Source organism: Notothenia rossii, assembly GCF_949606895.1.
Source record: "Notothenia rossii genome assembly, chromosome: 7".
In the NCBI taxonomy this organism is placed as follows: Eukaryota; Metazoa; Chordata; class Actinopteri; order Perciformes; family Nototheniidae; genus Notothenia; species Notothenia rossii.
The window spans coordinates 78,356,612-78,376,627 of NC_136905.1; the positions used below are offsets into that span (position 1 = coordinate 78,356,612).

General features: G+C 41.3%; 1 protein-coding gene across 1 annotated transcript in view; it reads left to right on the plus strand.

Annotated features, from left to right (window-relative positions):
- rps6ka5 (ribosomal protein S6 kinase, polypeptide 5) overlaps positions 1-20,010 on the plus strand; it is a 22,011-nt gene extending 2,001 nt beyond the window's left edge. The window contains exons 2-17 of the mRNA XM_079691430.1: positions 881-952; positions 1,110-1,328; positions 1,463-1,578; positions 1,687-1,788; positions 2,249-2,332; positions 2,443-2,546; positions 2,632-2,782; positions 3,677-3,838; positions 5,863-5,988; positions 7,196-7,329; positions 9,018-9,111; positions 10,380-10,550; positions 11,991-12,182; positions 14,372-14,531; positions 15,489-15,652; positions 16,281-20,010. Of these exons, the coding sequence (XP_079547556.1) occupies positions 1,172-1,328; positions 1,463-1,578; positions 1,687-1,788; positions 2,249-2,332; positions 2,443-2,546; positions 2,632-2,782; positions 3,677-3,838; positions 5,863-5,988; positions 7,196-7,329; positions 9,018-9,111; positions 10,380-10,550; positions 11,991-12,182; positions 14,372-14,531; positions 15,489-15,652; positions 16,281-16,589 (2,226 nt within the window). The 5' untranslated portion in view covers positions 881-952; positions 1,110-1,171 and the 3' untranslated portion in view covers positions 16,590-20,010. The remainder of the gene's footprint in view (positions 1-880; positions 953-1,109; positions 1,329-1,462; positions 1,579-1,686; positions 1,789-2,248; positions 2,333-2,442; positions 2,547-2,631; positions 2,783-3,676; positions 3,839-5,862; positions 5,989-7,195; positions 7,330-9,017; positions 9,112-10,379; positions 10,551-11,990; positions 12,183-14,371; positions 14,532-15,488; positions 15,653-16,280) is intronic.
- Positions 20,011-20,016: the final 6 nt, after the last annotated feature.

The window sequence follows — 20,016 nt, forward strand, 5'->3', positions numbered from 1 at the left end:
AAGATAATATCATCCTGGCATCGTTGTTTTCATGAAGCAACTTTGCATGTTTCTTCATTATTTGCACATTTTTACAATTAAACAAATTCACCTGTTTGACTTTCCAGGCTGCTGCTGTTTGCTATGCGTTCATTTAACAACAAAACAGCCTTTCTTTTTCAGTGTTCAAGTCGCTGGTCCCTGAATTTAAAGCCCACTTTTACAACCTTTTAGCTCAGCAGAATTTGCTTTTTACGCCATAAAGCGGCATGACTGAGTCTTTTTGTATTAAAAAATGAAATCTAAGAATACTGTATGTATAACGTGGGCCCCACTTACAAAATAGAAAGACTGTAAGGTGATGCAATGCGCTCTCTGGTGTAGCTTTTTGGCAACATATTAGAACAGCTGATCAGATTACAATTTATTTACATCTTGGCCGCATCAACCATATTCTTTAGCCAATGAGATGTGAGAATTTCTTGACTCATTTTTATCAATTAAATGTTTTGTTAGTGAATGGCTTGTAGGTCATGCCTCAGTTGTCTTAATGTGGGACAAACCATGTTAGTGGGAGTGTGGACTACAAACAGAATTGAATATAGATAAATGTTCCTGTCTCAGCTGAAAGAAATCCTAATTTGGAAAGTATATGTTTTTCTTTGCTAGCATCTCATTCATTGTGTGTCTTTTTGTACACATAAAATATGAATGGACATCAGACCCCTAAGGGACTCTCTACTCTACAGTATATCTACTGTAATGATCTCTAACAACAAAATGTAACATGACGTTTGTTATTGAATTTGTCTACAGTACTTAATAATTCAAGCCTTTTGTTTTGTAACGTGAAATAAATGGTTTGTCTGATTCTAATACTTTACGCCTGCTCTGACTTCAGCCAACCTGACGGGCCACGTGGAGAGAGTGGGCATTGAAAACTTTGAGCTGTTGAAGGTGCTTGGCACAGGAGGTGAGTGACATGTTAAACTGTGTGTTAACCACAATGTGACACTTACATGACAGTGTTCATGCCATGTGTTTCTAGAATGATCAGCATGTCATAGCAGTCATTCCTGCCTTTTTTGCCCTGACGTTTGCTCTCTGTCTTTGTTTATTTTAACCACCAGCATATGGCAAGGTGTTCCTGGTGAGGAAAGTGAGTGGCCATGATGCAGGGAAGCTGTACGCCATGAAGGTTTTGAAGAAAGCCACAATTGTACAAAAGGCAAAGACTGCTGAACACACACGTACGGAGCGGCAGGTGCTCGAACACATCCGCCAGTCTCCGTTCCTCGTCACACTTCACTATGCCTTCCAGACGGATACCAAACTGCACCTCATTCTCGGTTAGACTTTCTTAATAGGAAACTGCCTTCTGTGTTATGTTTATCAAGAAAAATAAAAGGTTAATGATTGTCTTATTGAAGCCATATTATTTGATGGAAACATGACATGCATGATATCATTTCTTTTTTAATAGATTATGTAAACGGTGGAGAGCTCTTCACACATTTGGTGCAAAGGGTGCGATTTAAGGAACAAGAAGTTGCCCTGTACAGTGGAGAGATTGTGTCAGCGCTGGAACATCTACACGAGGTCATTCATAGATTCTACACAACCAAGGCCTCTTGTATGTTCAGGAGTTGTCTATTGATGGTTACTCTTTTCTGTTGCACTTACCCTTCTGTCTTTTTATTGTTGCAGCTTGGCATTGTCTACCGGGACCTAAAACTTGAGAATATTCTGCTGGATTCAAGTGGACATATAGTTCTCACAGACTTTGGCCTCAGTAAGGAATTTGATCAGGTACGGTATGTCTCCACCGTACGTTTAAATACCCATTCATCCATAAACTGATGACCCCAAGAGAACAGAAGAAGAAGATTCTCTCCTAAACTCTTTTAACATTAAATATATATATATTTTCCCAAACTTTCACTTAATTTGTGCTCATGTAGTCAAGGATTATAATGGTTCCCTGTTGAAAAGTCCTTAAAAAACGAATAAAAGTGATGTTTTTTATTCAGTTTCTATCACCAAACGATATTAATTATATCCTTGAGATCAAACGAATGTGATGAATCCATGTCCTTCCTCATAAAACACATTTTTCTTTAAAATACGTCAGATGTAAAATCAAGTTTTTCAGGGTCTTCAATCTTGAACTGTTGTCAGACAGTCCACTCCATTTTCAATAAAACCAAGTTTTTTTGTTATGTTTAGATTTTTAAAATGAGTCTTTTTTTTTTTGCATTTGTGAACACAGATGGAAAGAGCGTTTTCTGTCTGTGGCACCATTGAATATATGGCTCCAGAAATCGTGGAAGGTGGAGAGTCTGGACATGACAAGGTAAGATGTAGTTTTAGCAGCATAAATTCTCCTCTCTGTATTCCTGCAGTGAGGTTTTTCTTTTAGCGTGTTAAGCTTAAGTCACGGGTGGTTGCTTTCATTCATTCCAGGCGGTGGACTGGTGGAGTCTCGGCGTTTTGATGTACGAGCTTCTGACTGGCGGATCCCCCTTCACCGTGGATGGAGATGAGAACTCGCACACAGACATCGCCAAGTATGGATTCTCCCTGATCATCAGCCACAGTTTTCGTCTGGCCTTTAATTATTATCACTGACCATGTCTGTCTCACGCATCACAGGAGGATTTCAAAAAAGGATCCTCCTTTCCCCAAAGATATGGGACCTCTGGCCAAAGACCTCATCCAGCGACTCCTCATCAAAGACCCCAAAAAGAGATTGGGCTCAGGCCCTGAAGGAGCGGAGAATATAAAAAAACACCCATTTTACCAGGTGGGTCTCATTGCTTGTCTTGGATATTTCATAATATTAAAAGAAATCTATGTAACAGAGTGGGCTGGTAATCTACATAATGGGGCTGCTTTAAAGTGCAACCATCATGCTATTTTTAGGCAATAGCATAGGTCTCAGATATATAACAATATATAAAAAACATGTCTATGAAGTGTTTTGGTCAAAATACCAAACAGATCACCCATTCTAGCCATGCCTCATATCCCTCTATTTCACTTCCTGTTTCAAAAGTGCTGATTTTGGGAATAAAGCTTTAAAAAATTAAATGTGATTTAAAAAAAAAAAAAAAGGGGGGTCTGAGCTCATGAGGGACCCGGCAGCTACCGTCTAAACTAAATACTGCCGTGATGAAACGCCATATCATGGATTATCAAGGATTATCTCTGAAACAGTATGGAGCTCAAAGGCTTTCTCTCTTGCCGGTTATACCACAAGGTGAGTTCCTTTTTATTTCCTGCTTCTTCACGCACATGCTCTCCAGTACAGGTTAGCTCTGAGTGTGAGCGATGCTAATGTAAACATGCACCGACCATATTCGATGTCTGATAGCAACGTTTCTGATAGGGCCGTGGGTGTAAAGCCAGTCTACATTTCCGATATTACGTCATATCGGACGCAAATCTGGATCAGCTCCGTTGTTCCCCCGTTTTTAGAGATTTGGGTACGGAGGAAAAGAAAGGGTTTTATTTTCTGACGCTGCGTGAGTTCCCCGACACACCGGGGACACATATTTATGTATAAAAGACATCCAAAAGTGCATTTTGCATGATAGGTCCCCTTTAAGTGAAGAGCATTTAGAAAACTGTGTTTGTTTAAGCTACGTTAATAAGGATAGCGATCAACCAAAATGTATTTTTTCCAAACTCACTTTAGAAAATTAACTGGGAGGACTTGGCAGCTAAGAAGGTTCCCGCCCCGTTCAAGCCAGTGATTCGGGACGAGCTGGACGTCAGCAACTTTGCCGAAGAGTTCACAGAGATGGACCCCACCTACTCTCCTGCAGCTCTGCCTCAGAACTGCGATCGCATCTTCCAGGTGGGAGAGCGTTACAGGATGTTAGACAACCAGACTATTTTTTGTTGTGACTCATTGTTTTGTTAGCACACATACTCATTCCTCTGTGTTCTTTCAGGTCACTGCACAGGACAACATTTGTATTTCCATTTGCTCTGTGCTCATGTTTATCTGGGCTTTGGTTGCAGGCAGTGTGAAATGTTGACACGGATGAAAAATTGCATTATACATTATCCACTTTTTGTCTGTGACTATATTTGACATACTCCAGCGCAATTGAAGTAATCAAGTGAAGTTTTGAATGTCCTCAAAAGGTTGCTGTAAGTCAACATGAGACTGTCTGTGTGCACTGGTATTCAAATTGACTAAAGAGGCTTTTATTGAGGTAATTGCTGCCATATGCAGCTCTTATTGAAGTAACAGATGTGAATGACTATTTTTGATGTAGCTTTGAACCATAATATGGCCCACAACTCTATGCCAGCTGATGGCTGTCTGATGTATTGCATGAAATTTCAACTCTGATTGCCTTCTGGATCCTTGAGCTGGGTAGATCAATAGATCCATTAACGGGCTTCTCTCGTGGAATAAAAGGTTACACTTTGAGAGCATCACCACGTCTGTCTCGGTTACGCCTTCAGTCTTTGATTGCCAACTTCATCTTGGCTTTTTTCGCACTCAGCTGCCATTCACATAGTCTGAAATTTTGTGGTCTTTATAATTTGCAAGCCTAGCAATCTCTCAGATAACGACAGCAATCCCAATTTTAAACTGTGCACTTGCTCCCCCACGGTGCCTCACAAAACAAAATTAAAATTGCATTAAGAGCGCCAAGATGTAATTTCACAGCAGAGCAATCAAATATTCAAGCCCGGCAATTTAGGGCATCTCATTCATTCACCACCCATCCTTCCGTCCATCTATTGCTGTCACTACATACCACACAGCTGTGTGTGTGTCGGGGGAAAGGGGAGAGAGAGAGAGAGAGATAGATTAATGCCAGCTAAAAGCTTTGGGCTCCCCACAGCTGGAATTAGGCAGGCAGCGCCTCCACAATGACAGCTCTGACAATAGGAACAGCTGGACAGCCGCTGCCACTCACTGTGGAGCTGACAGGCTGCTCCGACTTAAAGACTTGAGGAAAGATGCAAAAACTATTTTAAGTTTTACAGTAAATACGCAAATAAAAAAAAAAAGTTTCTATAAGTAGTGTTTGATTTCCATAGTAAGTGTGATTTGAAATGTATTTCATATTCATTCTCTTATAATCTTTTACCCAAGATCTTCCTCTATTTTTTGTGAAAAGACAAAAAAATAAACTAAAAAAATAAATTAGGTAAAGACTAAACACCAAAATATAGTTGACATTTTCTTCTACCTTGTCATTAGTGCTTTCACAGGGTGTCCGCGGGGTCTTAAAAAGTATTAAATGGTATTTTCCAAGGTATTACATTTTGTAGTTTGTTTTCAATAAGTATATCAATTGTCCAAAGAGGTTGTGTTCTACAGTCTGCCTGAATGTAATCATTGCGTAGGTGTGTAGTGTGATTCTGTGTAGTTTATTTATGGCATCCCGTTGGATCTGACGTCATCTGAACAGGACATCTCACGCTCTCTGCTTGATAGCGCTCGAAGGCCCGTTTACGCCGGTTGTTAAACAACATCGTTATGGGGAAATGCAAGTCTGCGTCCACATGGTTGGAAGATAAGGAGGAAGGACAATCAATACTGTATATAGTAACTGTGAGGTAAAGTGTGTCGCCAAGGTAACAGGTTAAAACTCCAAGTGGCGATGAGGTCTTAAAATGTATGGAAAGGTCTTTAAAAAGTCTTACATTTGACTTCAGGATTCCTGCATATACCCTGTTTCATCATTTCAAGTAAAAGTACTAATGAAAGACTCTATAAATGTCTGTAATACATTAGATAAAGTTTAATCAGGCTCTTACTGAGGCTGCAGAACTGGATGTACTTTTCTCTCTGTCCTTATAGTCCTACCCTCACTTTACAATGTAAACACGTAGACTTCATGTGTTTCTGTGCAGGGCTACTCCTTCATGGCCCCCTCCATCCTGTTTAAGAGGAATGTGGTGATGGACGACCATCTCCAGCTGTGTGGGGGATCCGAGAGGCCCCGCTCTGCCGCTGTGGCCCGCAGCGCCATGATGAAGGTGAGACGGATGGACTTGGATCCTCCAGCACAAACACACTTAGGCTAATGGCTGCTGTCACAGACATGTGAGATTTCTTTCCCCTATCTTCTCCATTTCACTCAAACTTTGTTTTCCACTGTACTTGTGTTCCTCACAAATGTTTAGATTCAGCTGCCAGGCATGATCCTGTGTTTATCAGTGAATACACTGGTGTATCTGTCCAGCGTAATGTTTTCCGAGAGGCAGCTGTGCGTTGTTGTTTTGTGGGCTCACTAGGTTTCAAGCGTTTTCATCAACGTTCTGAGTAACTGCTACAAACTTTGCTGTTTTCAAGATTTATTACCAGATTTATTACATTGCTGATGGAAACTACAATGAATCATTCTAATGATTTTCAGTCCAGCCCCAAAAGGTGCAATGTTTAATTAATTAACAAAATGCTTGGCATATCAAATAGAATTTCCATGACTTGCATGCAAGCTTGGTAATAGCCTACTCCTTTTTTGGAGCTTACTCACTTCAGAAAGGGGAAGTTTAAGACGAGCAGTCGGGCAACCGTCTGCTTCAAACTCCCTAAAGCCTCAGCTCACCGTGCTAAACAGGATTTTCTGCGATTTTCTCTCTCAGGAACAGGAAGCCAGTCAACAGTTTCCTATCTTGTCTTTAAGTGATCTCTCATATTGTATCACAGATCTAGAAAATCTACATTTGCTACTTCCAGGTGTTTTGCAGATGCCTTTGAAAACATTGCACAACAAGAGAAATGTACTTGGTTCCTCATTGTTTTTCATACGCATTTTATAATCACAACATAGAATAAGCAATACTTGTGTCAGGCTGTTGTCAGTGGTTATTGAATTAGGTAAATAAGACTCCTTAGACTTCAATTTGAGAACACATGAGAGAGGACTTGTATGCCTCGCCCACATGCATTGTGTTTTTTCGTGGAGAACAAGACAACATAGGAACTCTTGAAGAAGTTCAAAGAACATGATCTGTTGTGTTTGGTTGCAGTAGTTACAGTATTTTGTAAGAAAAGATAAAAAAACAGCTGTCGAGCTTCAAAAATATTCAAATAAACAGCTAATTAATTTGATCTGCCCATGATCAAAGGAAAAGCAGTGTACTAAGCATTTATATAAGTTAAACAGAAAGAACTTAGTCTCATACTATTTTTTTTTTTTAAATATATTTGACCAAATGTTTTCCTGTCCACTTTCTTCAGGACTCTCCTTTCTACATGAGCTATGAGATGGACCTGAAGGACAGCGCTTTGGGAGAGGGAAGCTTCTCCATCTGCAGGCGGTGCACACACAAGAAGACCGGGCAGAAATACGCAGTCAAGATTGTCAGCAAGAGGTACAATCTCACATCCTGCTCTCCTCAGATGTGTTCGTCAACTCAGATGCTGTGTGTGGCTGTGTGATGTTTATGTTCGGCTCCCTCTTTCTCTCTCTGCCAGAACACAATTCTCAGCTAAATCATACACAAAACATAAAATAGGTGTGTTATCTTAAAACCAATGAATACAAAACAAATCTGAATTTGACTCAACTTCACCATGTAGCAGATTTTATTTGCTCTGTTACTCTGTTAAGGGTTGCCAGATGTGGGTTATTGAAATGTAAATACATCTGTGCTCACAAACAAACTGTTACAAAACAAGCTTTGATCGTGTGTGTGGACTGCAGTCCTACACTACACTCCTCCACTGAGTGTGTGGCACCAAATATTATAGCTATAATAAGAAAGCACAAACAAATATGATGTTCCTGAAGACTTGTTCACACTTTTCTATCAGCACCCTATTGTTTCCTAACTATTTGTTAGTTGTAGTTTGTGCATGTCACGGTAAATAAAATCAGCAGAGCCAAACTGCACGTACGAGTTCAAATAAACCGTGTTTGCTACTTATACTGTAGAGGAATATAAAAAGGGGCGATCCTCTGTGAATTATGTGATAACACGTAAGGGATAATGTGCTGCGATGCGGTCATTATGGGGAAAAGAACACCGACAGGCTGATCAGGAGCCCGACGCGAAGCGGAGGGATCTTGATCGGCATGAAGGTGTTCTTTTCCCCATAATGACCAAGTCGCTGCACATTATCCCGCTTATTACATGGCCACATTCTCAACAAAGTAACGTTATGACTCCCACTATTAATTGAAATGCCTTTTATGGATTTAGAAAATGATTTTATTGATTTAAAAAATAGTTGTATGAATTGATTTAAATTGACATGCATCCGCTAAGAAAAATAGTCCGTTGTTACTGTTTGAACCAACGTAGCAACGGCAGGAACTGCTTCGATAGCGTTTTTGAGGAGCTTTTTGATTACAGATTTGAAAACATTGCTGCTTGCTTTAAAAGTAGCACAATTCATTATGTCAAACCTTGAAAAGTATCTAGATATCCCTTCCCTAATGCCAAAGTAACTGGCAACTGAATATGTGTCGCCGTTTCATGTCTATGTCTGGACCGTTGCGTAAAAAGGAGGATTTCTGCCCGTTACTTCTCCGCTGTTTTCTTGTCGCTCTTGTCTTGTCAGTTAGAAAAGCAAACAGCATGCAGTTTGCTTTTCGGCAAAACTGTATTAAGTTAAATCGAACGGACTTGTTTGTGTAGATGTGAGCGTCCTTAACAACGGTCAATAAGTCCTTGACATCGGTCTGTCTGTTCGGTACTAACAACGTGTCACGTGTTCTGAATTGACCAATCAGAATCGAGTATTCAACTAAGCCATGTAATAATGGGCATTAGAGAATGACAACCCCACACAACCTACTGTCAAAAGATTATATTTGACAAAGTAGAAAATGAATTAGTGATATTCTGTTCCCTTTTTTAAAATCCTACTTTTGGACATTATTTTTTACAGGCACACTTAATATAATAATTATTAAAACTGCAGAGTGGCTTGTGGCAATTGAAAAAAAACTATAAAAGGAAACAGAACTGGGCCACGTTCTCACTCTACTGCGTATATGTGTATTTATGTTGTATTCTGTGACAGTTCTCTGGCTTCCTGCTTGTGTTTGCTGCAGGATGGAGGCGCAGACTCAGCGGGAAATAGCAGCCCTGAAGCTCTGCGACGGCCACCCTAACATTGTCAAGCTACATGAAATCTACCACGACCAGGTAATCTACATTTACAGCCATGAATTCTGTTTTGCATGGCTCTCTGTGGAGCCCTTAATAAGTCCTGGAACTGGAACAAGCCAGATTAATAGGGAGGTCTATCTTTATCTCTCCTTTTGTATTGTCCCATAAACATTTCTCCGTGTGCCCGATATTTCACACCAAACGTATTTATAAACTGCAGCTGTACAGTCCCCCATTCACACCGCTGAATAGAAACAACCTAGATTTACTTGTGTTGCTAATCGAGCCGTACACTCCAACCAAACTAAGTGTGTTGCAAATGTAGCTCACCCGGGTTATTGGGAAGGTGGACCGTGTGGCTGACTGTGTACAGGTTCATTATCCCCGCTCCTTCAAACCCAGGAGCACCACTTTAGTCCTGATGAGCTCAGTGGGGTTATTACTGTACCTTGGAGGCCTGTGACCCAGATCAAAGCCTCGCCTCAACGCAGTCCTGCCTTTGTTCCCCAGACTGAGCGCTAATGAGAAACTCTGCCCCAACGCCCAGACACATTATTCCCTTCCCACTTTGTTTGGGCCCTTTCACTTTCACTCAATGCTATCGTTTGATTTCACCATCATGGCATCAAGGATTGGCTGTTTTTGCTTTATTTATTATGCGACAAAAAGTTCTCATCCATCATTTCACATGTTAAGATTTCGTTGTGCAGCAAGCTGTGAAAGCAAGATTGAAAATATATATAAAAAAACACACAACAAATAGTTAGGATGGTTTGTTCTACTTTAGACAGGGTTCTTACGATCATTAAAAACCTGGAAAAGTCATGGAAATTCAAAATGCTAATTCCAGGTCCTGGAAAAGTTATGGAAAACAATATTTTTCTCAAAGTTTTGGAAACATCATGGAAATTTGCATCAAATATAATTTATATTTGATCTAATTGCCGAAATAGTAATACTATAATGATAATAAATACTGTATCGTATAGTAATGAAACATAAATGGCATTTAACTGTAGAGGTATTTTGCTGGTGAGAGATTTTTGTTGCTTTAGGCTAGTAAGCCTACTATTTGATTTGTTTTAGATAGGCACAACCTGTTTCATATGCAGACCTTATTTTCCTGTTCCATGTTAAAGTAAACCATTTTCAGTGGTACCGCTGAGAGAGTCATTTTTTTGGTCATGGAAAATTAGGTAAAGGTCATGGAGAAGTCATTGAAAAAGTGAACCCTGTTTAGAGCATCTTCAAAGAATAAAGGTTGTACATTTAACTGAAATGTTTTGTGTGTGTTTTCTCTGCAGCTCCACACGTTCCTGGTTCTGGAGCTGCTGGGTGGAGGCGAGCTGCTGGAGAGGATCCGCAGGAAGCAACATTTCAGCGAGACAGAGGCGAGCCGCATCATGAGGAAACTGGTGTCTGCCGCCAGTCACATGCACGACGTAGGAGTGGTGCATAGGGACCTCAAACCGGAGGTATTGGATCAGTGTTTTTCAGCCACTTTTATAAATTCTCTCCATTCTCTAATCGCATTTCTGTGCTTAACTAACTTTTTTTATGTGTCTCTGGCTTTTTTTTAAAACAATAACAAATTATACACATCTTCCCATTAAACGAATTGATGTAATCATCTCTATAGCCGCTTTCACACCAAGTACTTTGCCGTACTTAGTTCCCAGCACTTAGTTCCCCCATGGAACTAAAGTGCAGATCGCGTTCACACCGGAATAAGTTCCCTGTGGGAAGATTACGCAAATGAAGCCGCTGACGTCACTTCTTCTTCTTCTGCTTTGGGTTTACTGGCAGGCCTCAAACCACTTCACGGCGTATACTGCCATCCGAAGTCCCCTGGGACTCTCAGCTGCTTCTAGTGAAGCCTTCCGAGTAAATCGCCAGAAGCGCCGACACCTCCTCATCACTCCACCGCTCCCATGTTTTTTTTTGTGTTGCCATAAGTTATTCTCCCTCCGTTGGTGCGCGGGGCTAATGCTAATGCTAATAATGCTAATGCCAGCAAATACAATGGCGGCTTCAAAAAACTTTTCCACGGAGGCGTGGTTTGCGATTCGCCCAGTCAATCAGAAATTTGAACTTTTTGCTCCCCAGGGAAAGTACCACCTCTCTAGCAGGGACTGAAAAGGGGGGAGAAGTTCTCATGAACTAAGTTCTCTTTTTGGTGTAAACGCAAAATCCCAGGAACTATCGGAACTAAAAGGGAAAAGTACGGGGAAAAGTACTCCGGAGTGAAAGCGCCTATTGGTTATCCATTTGTAATCCCCCCCCCAAACACACTCACTCTCAGCCATTAGACTACACTCACCCAGTGGCTGGTGGTGGAATGCATCTTTTACAAGAGTTGGCTGGCAAATGTGGTTATTAAGAAGATTCTGATTGGTCGGGAACATATGGGAGGATGTGTAGCTAACTTCTACCTGACATCAGAGGCTAGTGAATACAAAAAATAGAAAAAACAACTGGCGCAACATCAACATGTTTTGGCTGTATCTCTGCTCCATCTGACGATTTACATACATTTTCCCCAGAATAATTCAGTAGAAGTTAAATTCCTCATTTTTTTGCCCTCCACTGTGGCCTGTAGCTTGATCACTGACTGCTAATTTCCAAATTCAAAATAGTTTTCAGTTTGAGCACAGTCTGTGTTTTTGTGATGAATACAGACACCCTGGATCATAAGCTTTTAAAACAGAATAACTGTGTTTTTCTGAACTTTGCTTCATCTGTCGTATTGTCATTATGACTCTGCAATCTTCCACCGAACAAGAGTACAATTGTTTGACCCTAATGTGTACCTGGTCAGACAAGTCTTGATGTCCAATTCAGTAAACTCTCGAGTGGGCCAGTTTTTGCTGAGCAGAAAGAAATGATTGCTGTCCGTGTCTCCAATTGCTTCGTAGAACCTGCTCTTCACAGACGAGAGTGAGAACTCCGAGATAAAAATCATAGACTTTGGTTTCGCTCGCCTCAAACCGCCAGACAATCAGCTCCTGAAGACGCCCTGCTTCACCCTGCACTACGCCGCGCCTGAGATCCTCAAGTACGACGGCTACGACGAGTCATGTGACCTGTGGAGTCTGGGGGTCATTCTGGTGAGTGCTGGGGGACATCAGAGCGGCTCAGGTTCAAACTAAATACGAATGATTATTCAACTCTGCATTATCCTGAGGTCATCTAAGCCAGTATTGCAATTTCAGTTTTTTTAATGAATCAAATACCATGGCATTGTTGGACACAGTTTTTAAAGACTGAGTATTATGTGCTTGTCTTTTCTTATATTGGGTAACCTGAGAACTTGTGGCTCATACTATGAAATAAAAACAAAAATAAAAGTTTGTTGGAGGAACTGATGGAAATTGGTGTAAAATTATAAATAAGTTGCAAAACATGTGCTATCTTTGGCATTACTGTAAATCTTTAGTGGACTTAGGATGCTATGTTAGGGCGTCACTTAGGGCATCATTTTGGGATCTTTTTTTTCTCATGGTCAGTTCTATTAAAGTGACATAATGAATACTGGCCTAATGGAAGAAATTCTTTAAATGTAATTAAAGTAAATATTCAATAATGGCAGCATTTATCGTCACTGTTGATGGTTCGCTTGAAAAACGTATCCACCTCCTAAACATTTACATGGAAGGATTGGATTTAACTTGCAGTGTTTTTGAATTTATTATAAACATGATATTAATCATGTATAATTCAAGCAAAGAATGTTTACATTTTGATATTTGATATAATGAGGCTTAAAGCTGCTAAGGATACTTTTCTTCCCATATCCAAATCGTCCGGCAGTGGCTCAGTCAGTAGGGGCTTGGACTGTGAGCCGTAAGGTCGCCGGTTCAAGTCCCCGACCAGACCTAAATATGGAGTGTGGACTTCTACTTGGAGAGGTCCCAGTTCACCTCGTGCCCTCGATCAAGGCACCGGACAATTAGGGCTGCTCAATTAATCGTATTTTAATTGCAATTACGATTATGGCTTGCAACGATTACGAAAACAACGTAATCAAAATATAACGATTATTTTTTATTATTATTATTTTTATTAATTATTTTTATTGTTTTTTCAGTTGAGTTCTACTTAAAGTTCAGGGTAATCAACTGTTAAAAAAAAAACTTTTCAAAAAATGTTTTTCCAATAAATTGATGTTTTCGAAGTAAATAAGTTTTAATAATCATGATATCAATTATTGACCCAAATAATCGAGATTATGATTTTTGCCATAATCAAGCAGCCCTAACACAAATGCATGTGTGTGCATGTTCTCTTTGATCTCATTTACATGATATTCATCTCCCGCTCTTGTTCAGCACTACAACCGCCAGCATCCTGTGGTGAGCTGACACACTTTAACGCTCAACACGAAAATTAAGAGAGCAAGCGGTACCGGCTCTCAGGCCGCAATAACACGAGACGCTTTTCCCCGGTAGCGTAAATGTCATCCTAATTCAAGCTATTTCTGTGTAGAGGAGGACAATTAAAAGGAGAGGTAGGGAAGAGAAACAGAGCGAGGAAGGGTGGAGAGAGAGATTTCTGTATTTGGCCACTCATCCGTTCTGAGTCCAGGCTCTCTGTACGAGTGTTGCTTCACACAGACGCCCCCTGGGGGGAAATGGGAGTAGTGTGTGTGTCTGAAGATTTGATGAAATGTCTCCTGACAAGCTGTGTGCACAATGCCCTGGAAGCAAAATGAGCAGACACAGAAATGAGGAGAGGGAGAAAGGGGAAGAGAGAGGGAGAAATCCTCCACTGCTGAAAGGGCTGTTCCATCTACAGTCACCCTAATGAGAAATCTGAGGGTGAATATAAGCAGGCCAAGATGGGAGGATACTTTGAATCCAGCTGAGCACACCGCGCTGTTTATTGCTGGGTAAACAACACGCAGCATGACAGTGGAATAATGCGGACGGTCGTGATCGGTCAAGAGCTCTTTTTTTTTGGATGCTTTTATTTTGTTTAACCATAGAAGAAGTGAGGACTGTGAAAATACAGCACAATCGGTAAAGATGTACGGTTCCCAATACATATTATAAAAGGTCAGGGAAAAAAAGCACTTTTTAAGATCCTAGACTTTTATAACAATCCCATTTTCCCAATATCTATCCCCCTTCTGCTTTTGAGTCGAAGGGAAAAAGTTATATTCTCCAATGAGCGGGTATGTTAATAATAAGATTGAGTTATTTCTAAAACATTATTTGAACAGCAGGTATGTTCAAACACTATCTCCTAGTGTCCACTGTCCTCTTGGTGTTCTGACTGTTCTTCCCTCTGTCTGCAGTACACCATGCTGTCCGGCCAGGTGCCTTTCCAGTGTCAGGAGAAGAGCCTGACCAACACCAGTGCTGAGGAGATCATGAAGAAAATCAAACTGGGAGACTTCTCCTTCGAAGGCGAGGCCTGGAGGAATGTGTCCCAGCAGGCCAAGGACCTGATCCAAGGTGAGGTGGACACCGGGGGCTTGATCGTAAATCCAATGTGTCGACATATGCAAGAAGTTTATTTTCATAACACGAGAGCTCAGATGTTATGTCACCTTGAGACTGTGGATTAAATCACATGTTTTTGTGATTTTAATCCAGTTTTAAGAAAATAAAAATTGTAACGCATGTGAAATCAACCACCATTTATAAAAACAGTGCAATTGATAATCATGCTGAAAAATGTATTATAAGATTTCATAAAAATTAACATTAAAATATAATAATAGCTTTAATAAGAATTCTAGTTGAATGATCAGTATACAAAAAAAACTGACTTAACCAGATGGTTGAATTATTGCTCAAAATATTGTACTGTGAAGTAAATATTTTACAGTTGAAGACACATAAATGAAATGTAGGGTTTAGCTGCTGAAGTGTATAAGTACAAGTTTTAGTGACAAGATGTTAAGGTTTCAGAAGAAAGAAAATGTAATGTAAAAAGACAGAAATAATGTAAATTAAAAATAATTAGGACAACATAGGAACATGTCTGATGCCCTTTCCCCTATTTACAGAGTACAACACAGCTCAGATGTGATCTCACTTGTTACAAAGACTAAAATATACAGTGTGACGTGTGTGGTGGTTTCATATCATTTCTAATGGAAGATAAAGGCCTCCTTTACTCAAATTCTACTTGTGAATGAATCTTTCCAGCATTTAAACAACAAAAGAAATCTAGATGAAGTTGTTATTTAAAGAGTCAGTTTCTATTTTGAGGGAAAACATGTCCCAAAATATTGCCCGTTTTGAACCTTGTTGGCAGCAGCACCCTTTTGCGGATGTCCGGGTCACAGATTGAACTGTAACCCTCAAAGTAGCTCAGAGTGACTGAGCCTCCTGAGAAGGAAGTCACCTCCTCTCCTGACTGAGTATTTAGAGCAGCAGGTCATTATCTGTGTCTCGTTCCTGCAGAGCTGCTGACGGTGGACCCAAACAAGAGGATTAAGATGTGCGGCCTGCGCTACAACGCCTGGCTGCAGGACGACAGCCAGCTGTCCTCGAACCCTCTCATGACCCCCGACATCCTCGGCTCCTCTACTGCCTCCGTCCACACCTACGTCAAAGCTACCTTCCATGTAAGCAATGACCTGCAGTGTGTGCTTGTTTTAGATTTAGGTCAGGAACTCTGGGCTTCCTGTTGAAACATTTGGGTTGTATTGATTTGTGGTTTTCAACCTGCAGCTCGTGAACTGTACAGTAGCCACTTTAAACACCAATTGAACAGAAGTTATAGAGATGCTAACATGAAACACTAGGCATTATTGTTATAATTGTATTATAAGGTCAATCATCCAAAGTAAAACAGGCATTTTGAAAGGGAAAATAAATACATTTAAATGAATTGAAAATCTGAATTCCTTTTATTCGTCCCACAGAGGAGAAATGTACATTTAAAATAGTCATTAGTTCCCTAGTTTAACCAAGGGATTTGGTTTAGGATTGAATCTTAGAAAACCCCTTTTTCATTGGTAACGCACTTGATAAAGCAACATTTTGGAAAATGTTGTGTACCAAATCTGATATATTCTTTCAGTATCAGCCCTGATGCTTACTATTAAATTCAATGCTAAAGGGTTAGCATTGAATAGCAGCAGAAACCCTGAGTTGAAGTATAAGAATCAGTGCATCCCTTGTAAAATGAATAATTCAGATCAAATCTCAACAACTTGCTCAACGATCCCATTTATGTTTATTTTGTTCCAGGCATTCAACAAATGTAAGCGTGAAGGTTTCCGCCTGCAGACGGTGGACAAAGCGCCGCTAGCCAAGAGGAGGAAGATGAAGAAGACCAGTACCAGCACGGAGACCCGCAGCAGCTCCAGTGAGAGCACGCAATCCTCGTCTTCCTCCTCCCAGTCTCTGGAGAAGAGTTTTCCAGAGGGCAGCTCCAAGCCGCAGCCCTGCAGCAGCACCCCCCTCACCACGCCCGCCGAAGACACCCCCGCCGCCCTGGGGACGGACTCTGAGCACCAAGCCGAGCATCCAGCCTTCCACTTCTCAGAGGGACAGTGAGACAGGAACAGTTGAGATTCAGACGGTTTCAGGACCTGCAGGATGGCTCGGAGCTCCTTTATCTTTCTCTCCGTCCCTGGCAGCCCTCCGATTGCATGGACGTCCACACGTCTCCACACCAAGCATGCAGCAGGAGCAGCGACCCTCTCCTCAGTCTCTATCAATCATCACTAGCAATAGCCTCTTTTCTCTCACGTTGACTGCGTCGATCAGGGACTGGACCAGGAAGAGGTCGCCACCAGGGTCCAAAATGTCAAACCTACTGCCCTACTGCCCCAAGCCCAGACAGACGATAGGAAGTCGCAGCTCGCTCTCCGTCCGCTCCATTCACCCGTGTCGGTCCTCGCCTCCTGAGGTTTTAAAGGGAAAGTCGTCGTGTTTACTCCACGGATGCTTCGTGTTTATGTTATGTCTAAAGGGAGAGAAGAAACGCACCGTAGAGAAACGTCCGTTCACTTCTCTGATCCGGGAAGTCTCTGCAACGCGAAGCAGGGTATTTATATGTGAATTTTACAGACTGAGATTTATTTATGATAAGCTATACTGCTAACTTATTCATGGTTCAGACCTGATCTGAAAAGAAATAAGGGATACAGTGAGTCCTTTTTAACGTGGGTGTGTGTGTGTGTGTGTGTTTTATCAGCTCAAAAGACTGTTTCTATGTTGTCAGATGGTTGTTCATTCATCTATGTAGTCGTCAATAATGCTTCAAGTAGGTTACTGAGACACAGCTAAGTAGACATTGTAAGACTATTATGGGAAAGAAAAAACGGCTATAAGAAAGTTCTTTGGACTGCAGTTGTGTCCAGTAGATTTAAAAAAGTCATTTCCTTGTTCATAAGGACTAAAGAAGCAAACCATTTTTAATAGGAACAACCAAATGTGGATGTAGTTTGTTCAGCCAAATGTCTTTTATTGTTGTATGAGGGAGTGCAGCCGCCTGAGCGAAGGTCACCCTACATGGAGAGCTATTTTTAGACTGATTTTTGCCTCTGATGTTGGAGTGTGACTACGTCCAGACTCAGCAGTGCTGTTGTTCCACACGGTCTGATCCTCGAGGCACTATTTAGCCCGGCACTGGATGTGCTTTGTGTGGTGGAAGACTTCCTTATAACTACAACCATTTGGATTGAGCAGAACATCCCATTTGGAAAGTTCTGATCAGCTTAGTGCGAGGTGAACCAGTCGAGGCGGTTGTGGTTTTCTGAGATGCCAAATGTGCAGCATCAAGTGGCTTCTTTGTCAGAAAAGAAAAAGATCACATTATTGGAAAATGAAAGGGTTTATGTTTAAAGGGCGGTGGTACATTCTGACTTTTGAATGCAATCTAGTGCAAACGTTGCCCATTGTGTCGTTCCCCAAAGTCTTCTACAAACGATCTTCCCTTTATGAAAACATCAAGTCCCCGCCCCTTGCTCTATTTACCATGTTGTACTGCATGATCTTTGCACTATGTGACAGCTCTCACTTTGAGGCAGGTATCTGGTTAGTGTGGAATCCCCCCCGTGCACGATGTAAACTGAAACATCAACCTCTTTGTTTAATGGGCTTTTTGGGGCAGATTCTCACTTGATTGAATGTGAGTTTGTTTACTTGCACATTTGAATATGCCCACATGTATGGGGAAGTTTGACTGAGGTGTTTGGAGGAAAACACCAAGAACCCTTTTTACAATAGCCTGAATTATTTAATGTCCCGATGTTACAACTCTGGTGTAAACCAGGAGAGCTCGGCGAGTGAACGCCACGCTCTGGTAAATGTTTTTTGAAAAAGTATGTGTTAGTCTGTTTTCAAGGTAATGGTTGAAATACTGTATTCTGTTCATGTCCTGGGTCTCTGTGTTCAGTGTGTGAAGCTGCCTCAAACAGCTTCTCCTGCTCAATGAGGACGCAGTGGGACTACTGTGTGCATTCACACACTCCCTCATCTTCTTCCATTTGAATGCACTCTGAATCCGAACCAAAGCATTAACTTCAAGGTAGCTGCTCTAAGCTGCATGAGAAATATCCTTTCATGTATATATGCAAAGAAATGCTTCTTATATTTATATCACAGTTTCTGTTTGTCTGACTGTTGACAAAAGCTCCATCTCCGAAACATTTTACGTGTTTCATGAGAGATCCTTTATAGGACCTAAAAAGACCACATCCAGCACGTGATCATGCTTTAAAACTAAGCATCTTGTTAGACTGTTGTGTTGCTTTGCCATTTCAAAAAGATCTCGCCAAACATACTTCTTTAAAGATGTGTATGTAATGTACTTTCACCCTCATCGCATCAGCCAAAGTGGAAATAGCAGAGTAGTATCCGCGGCCGGCACAAAAAGCTGGCATCCTTGAAGCTGAACGCTAAGAAGCTCTTGTCTTACTTAGTTCGCATGAGTTCCCTGTTGCTGCCTCATTAAGCCTCTTTCCTTTTGTTTGGGTGTATTAATAGCTCAAGTGGAGGAAGAGGGAAAGTGTCCTATATGGAGCTCCCCTCTGGGAGCAGGCTCTATTAGCTGAAGCAGTGCTGTTTGTTCCAAAGATACGCCGTGCTCCACACACTGGGACCAGCGCTCTCTTTTTGTAGGGAAAAGAACCGTGTATCACAGGAACCGCTTGGTTTAGTACCAACGTCTCCCGGGGCAGATTTGTAAAACTAGGTTTCCCCTCTTTGATGAACGACTCGTTCAGCGTGCCTCTGTGAAGCGGAGCCGAGGGAGGGGGGCCGGTCTGATTGGACGTCCTGTTGTCTTTGATGCACTTTTGTTTATTGGTTCCCTGGAAATTGACTGAAAGCTACTTTTCCTGAGCACAGTGCTTCCTCTTTTTTTAGCTTTTTTATGAGTTAAATCCTGAACTAAACCTTTGTAGCGTTTTGCAACATGAATTAGAGGGCTGGTACTTTGAAGTGTTTTGTATAAAGCCGTGACTGCTGTTGTGCATTTTAGAGTCCAAGGATTGGACGGTTCCTGTGAGCGTCTGTCAGTGGAGTTGTGTCGTGATTAAGAGACCAATGTGTGTGCCAAAGCTGAAAGTCTCATCTTGGAGAACACGGCTTTGTACTTTTTGTGCATGTTTTGCCTGTAAAAGTGGTCATTTTTAGACAGATGCTAAGACATTGTGGCTCTTTTTTGTGCGTTTTTACTATGGGATCTGTCCGTGGTGCTTAAGGGACCAAACCTCTGCCGGAGCTGCAGAAATGACCCGTCGAGTTATGACCATTCAAAGCAGTGGTTTCCAACATGGAGACCCCAAGCATTAAATGTACATTTATGTCAAAACACATTTATTAAGACTTTCTTACAGGGAAGATCCACTCATTGTACACATAGACGTCTCTTAACGTGTCCTAGAGAGAATTTGGAAAACACATTGTTTAAAGCCTTTTATGGAAAAAGTCATGTCACTTTTTGGTTTGGACTGATGACTGAAGTTTAAAGGGG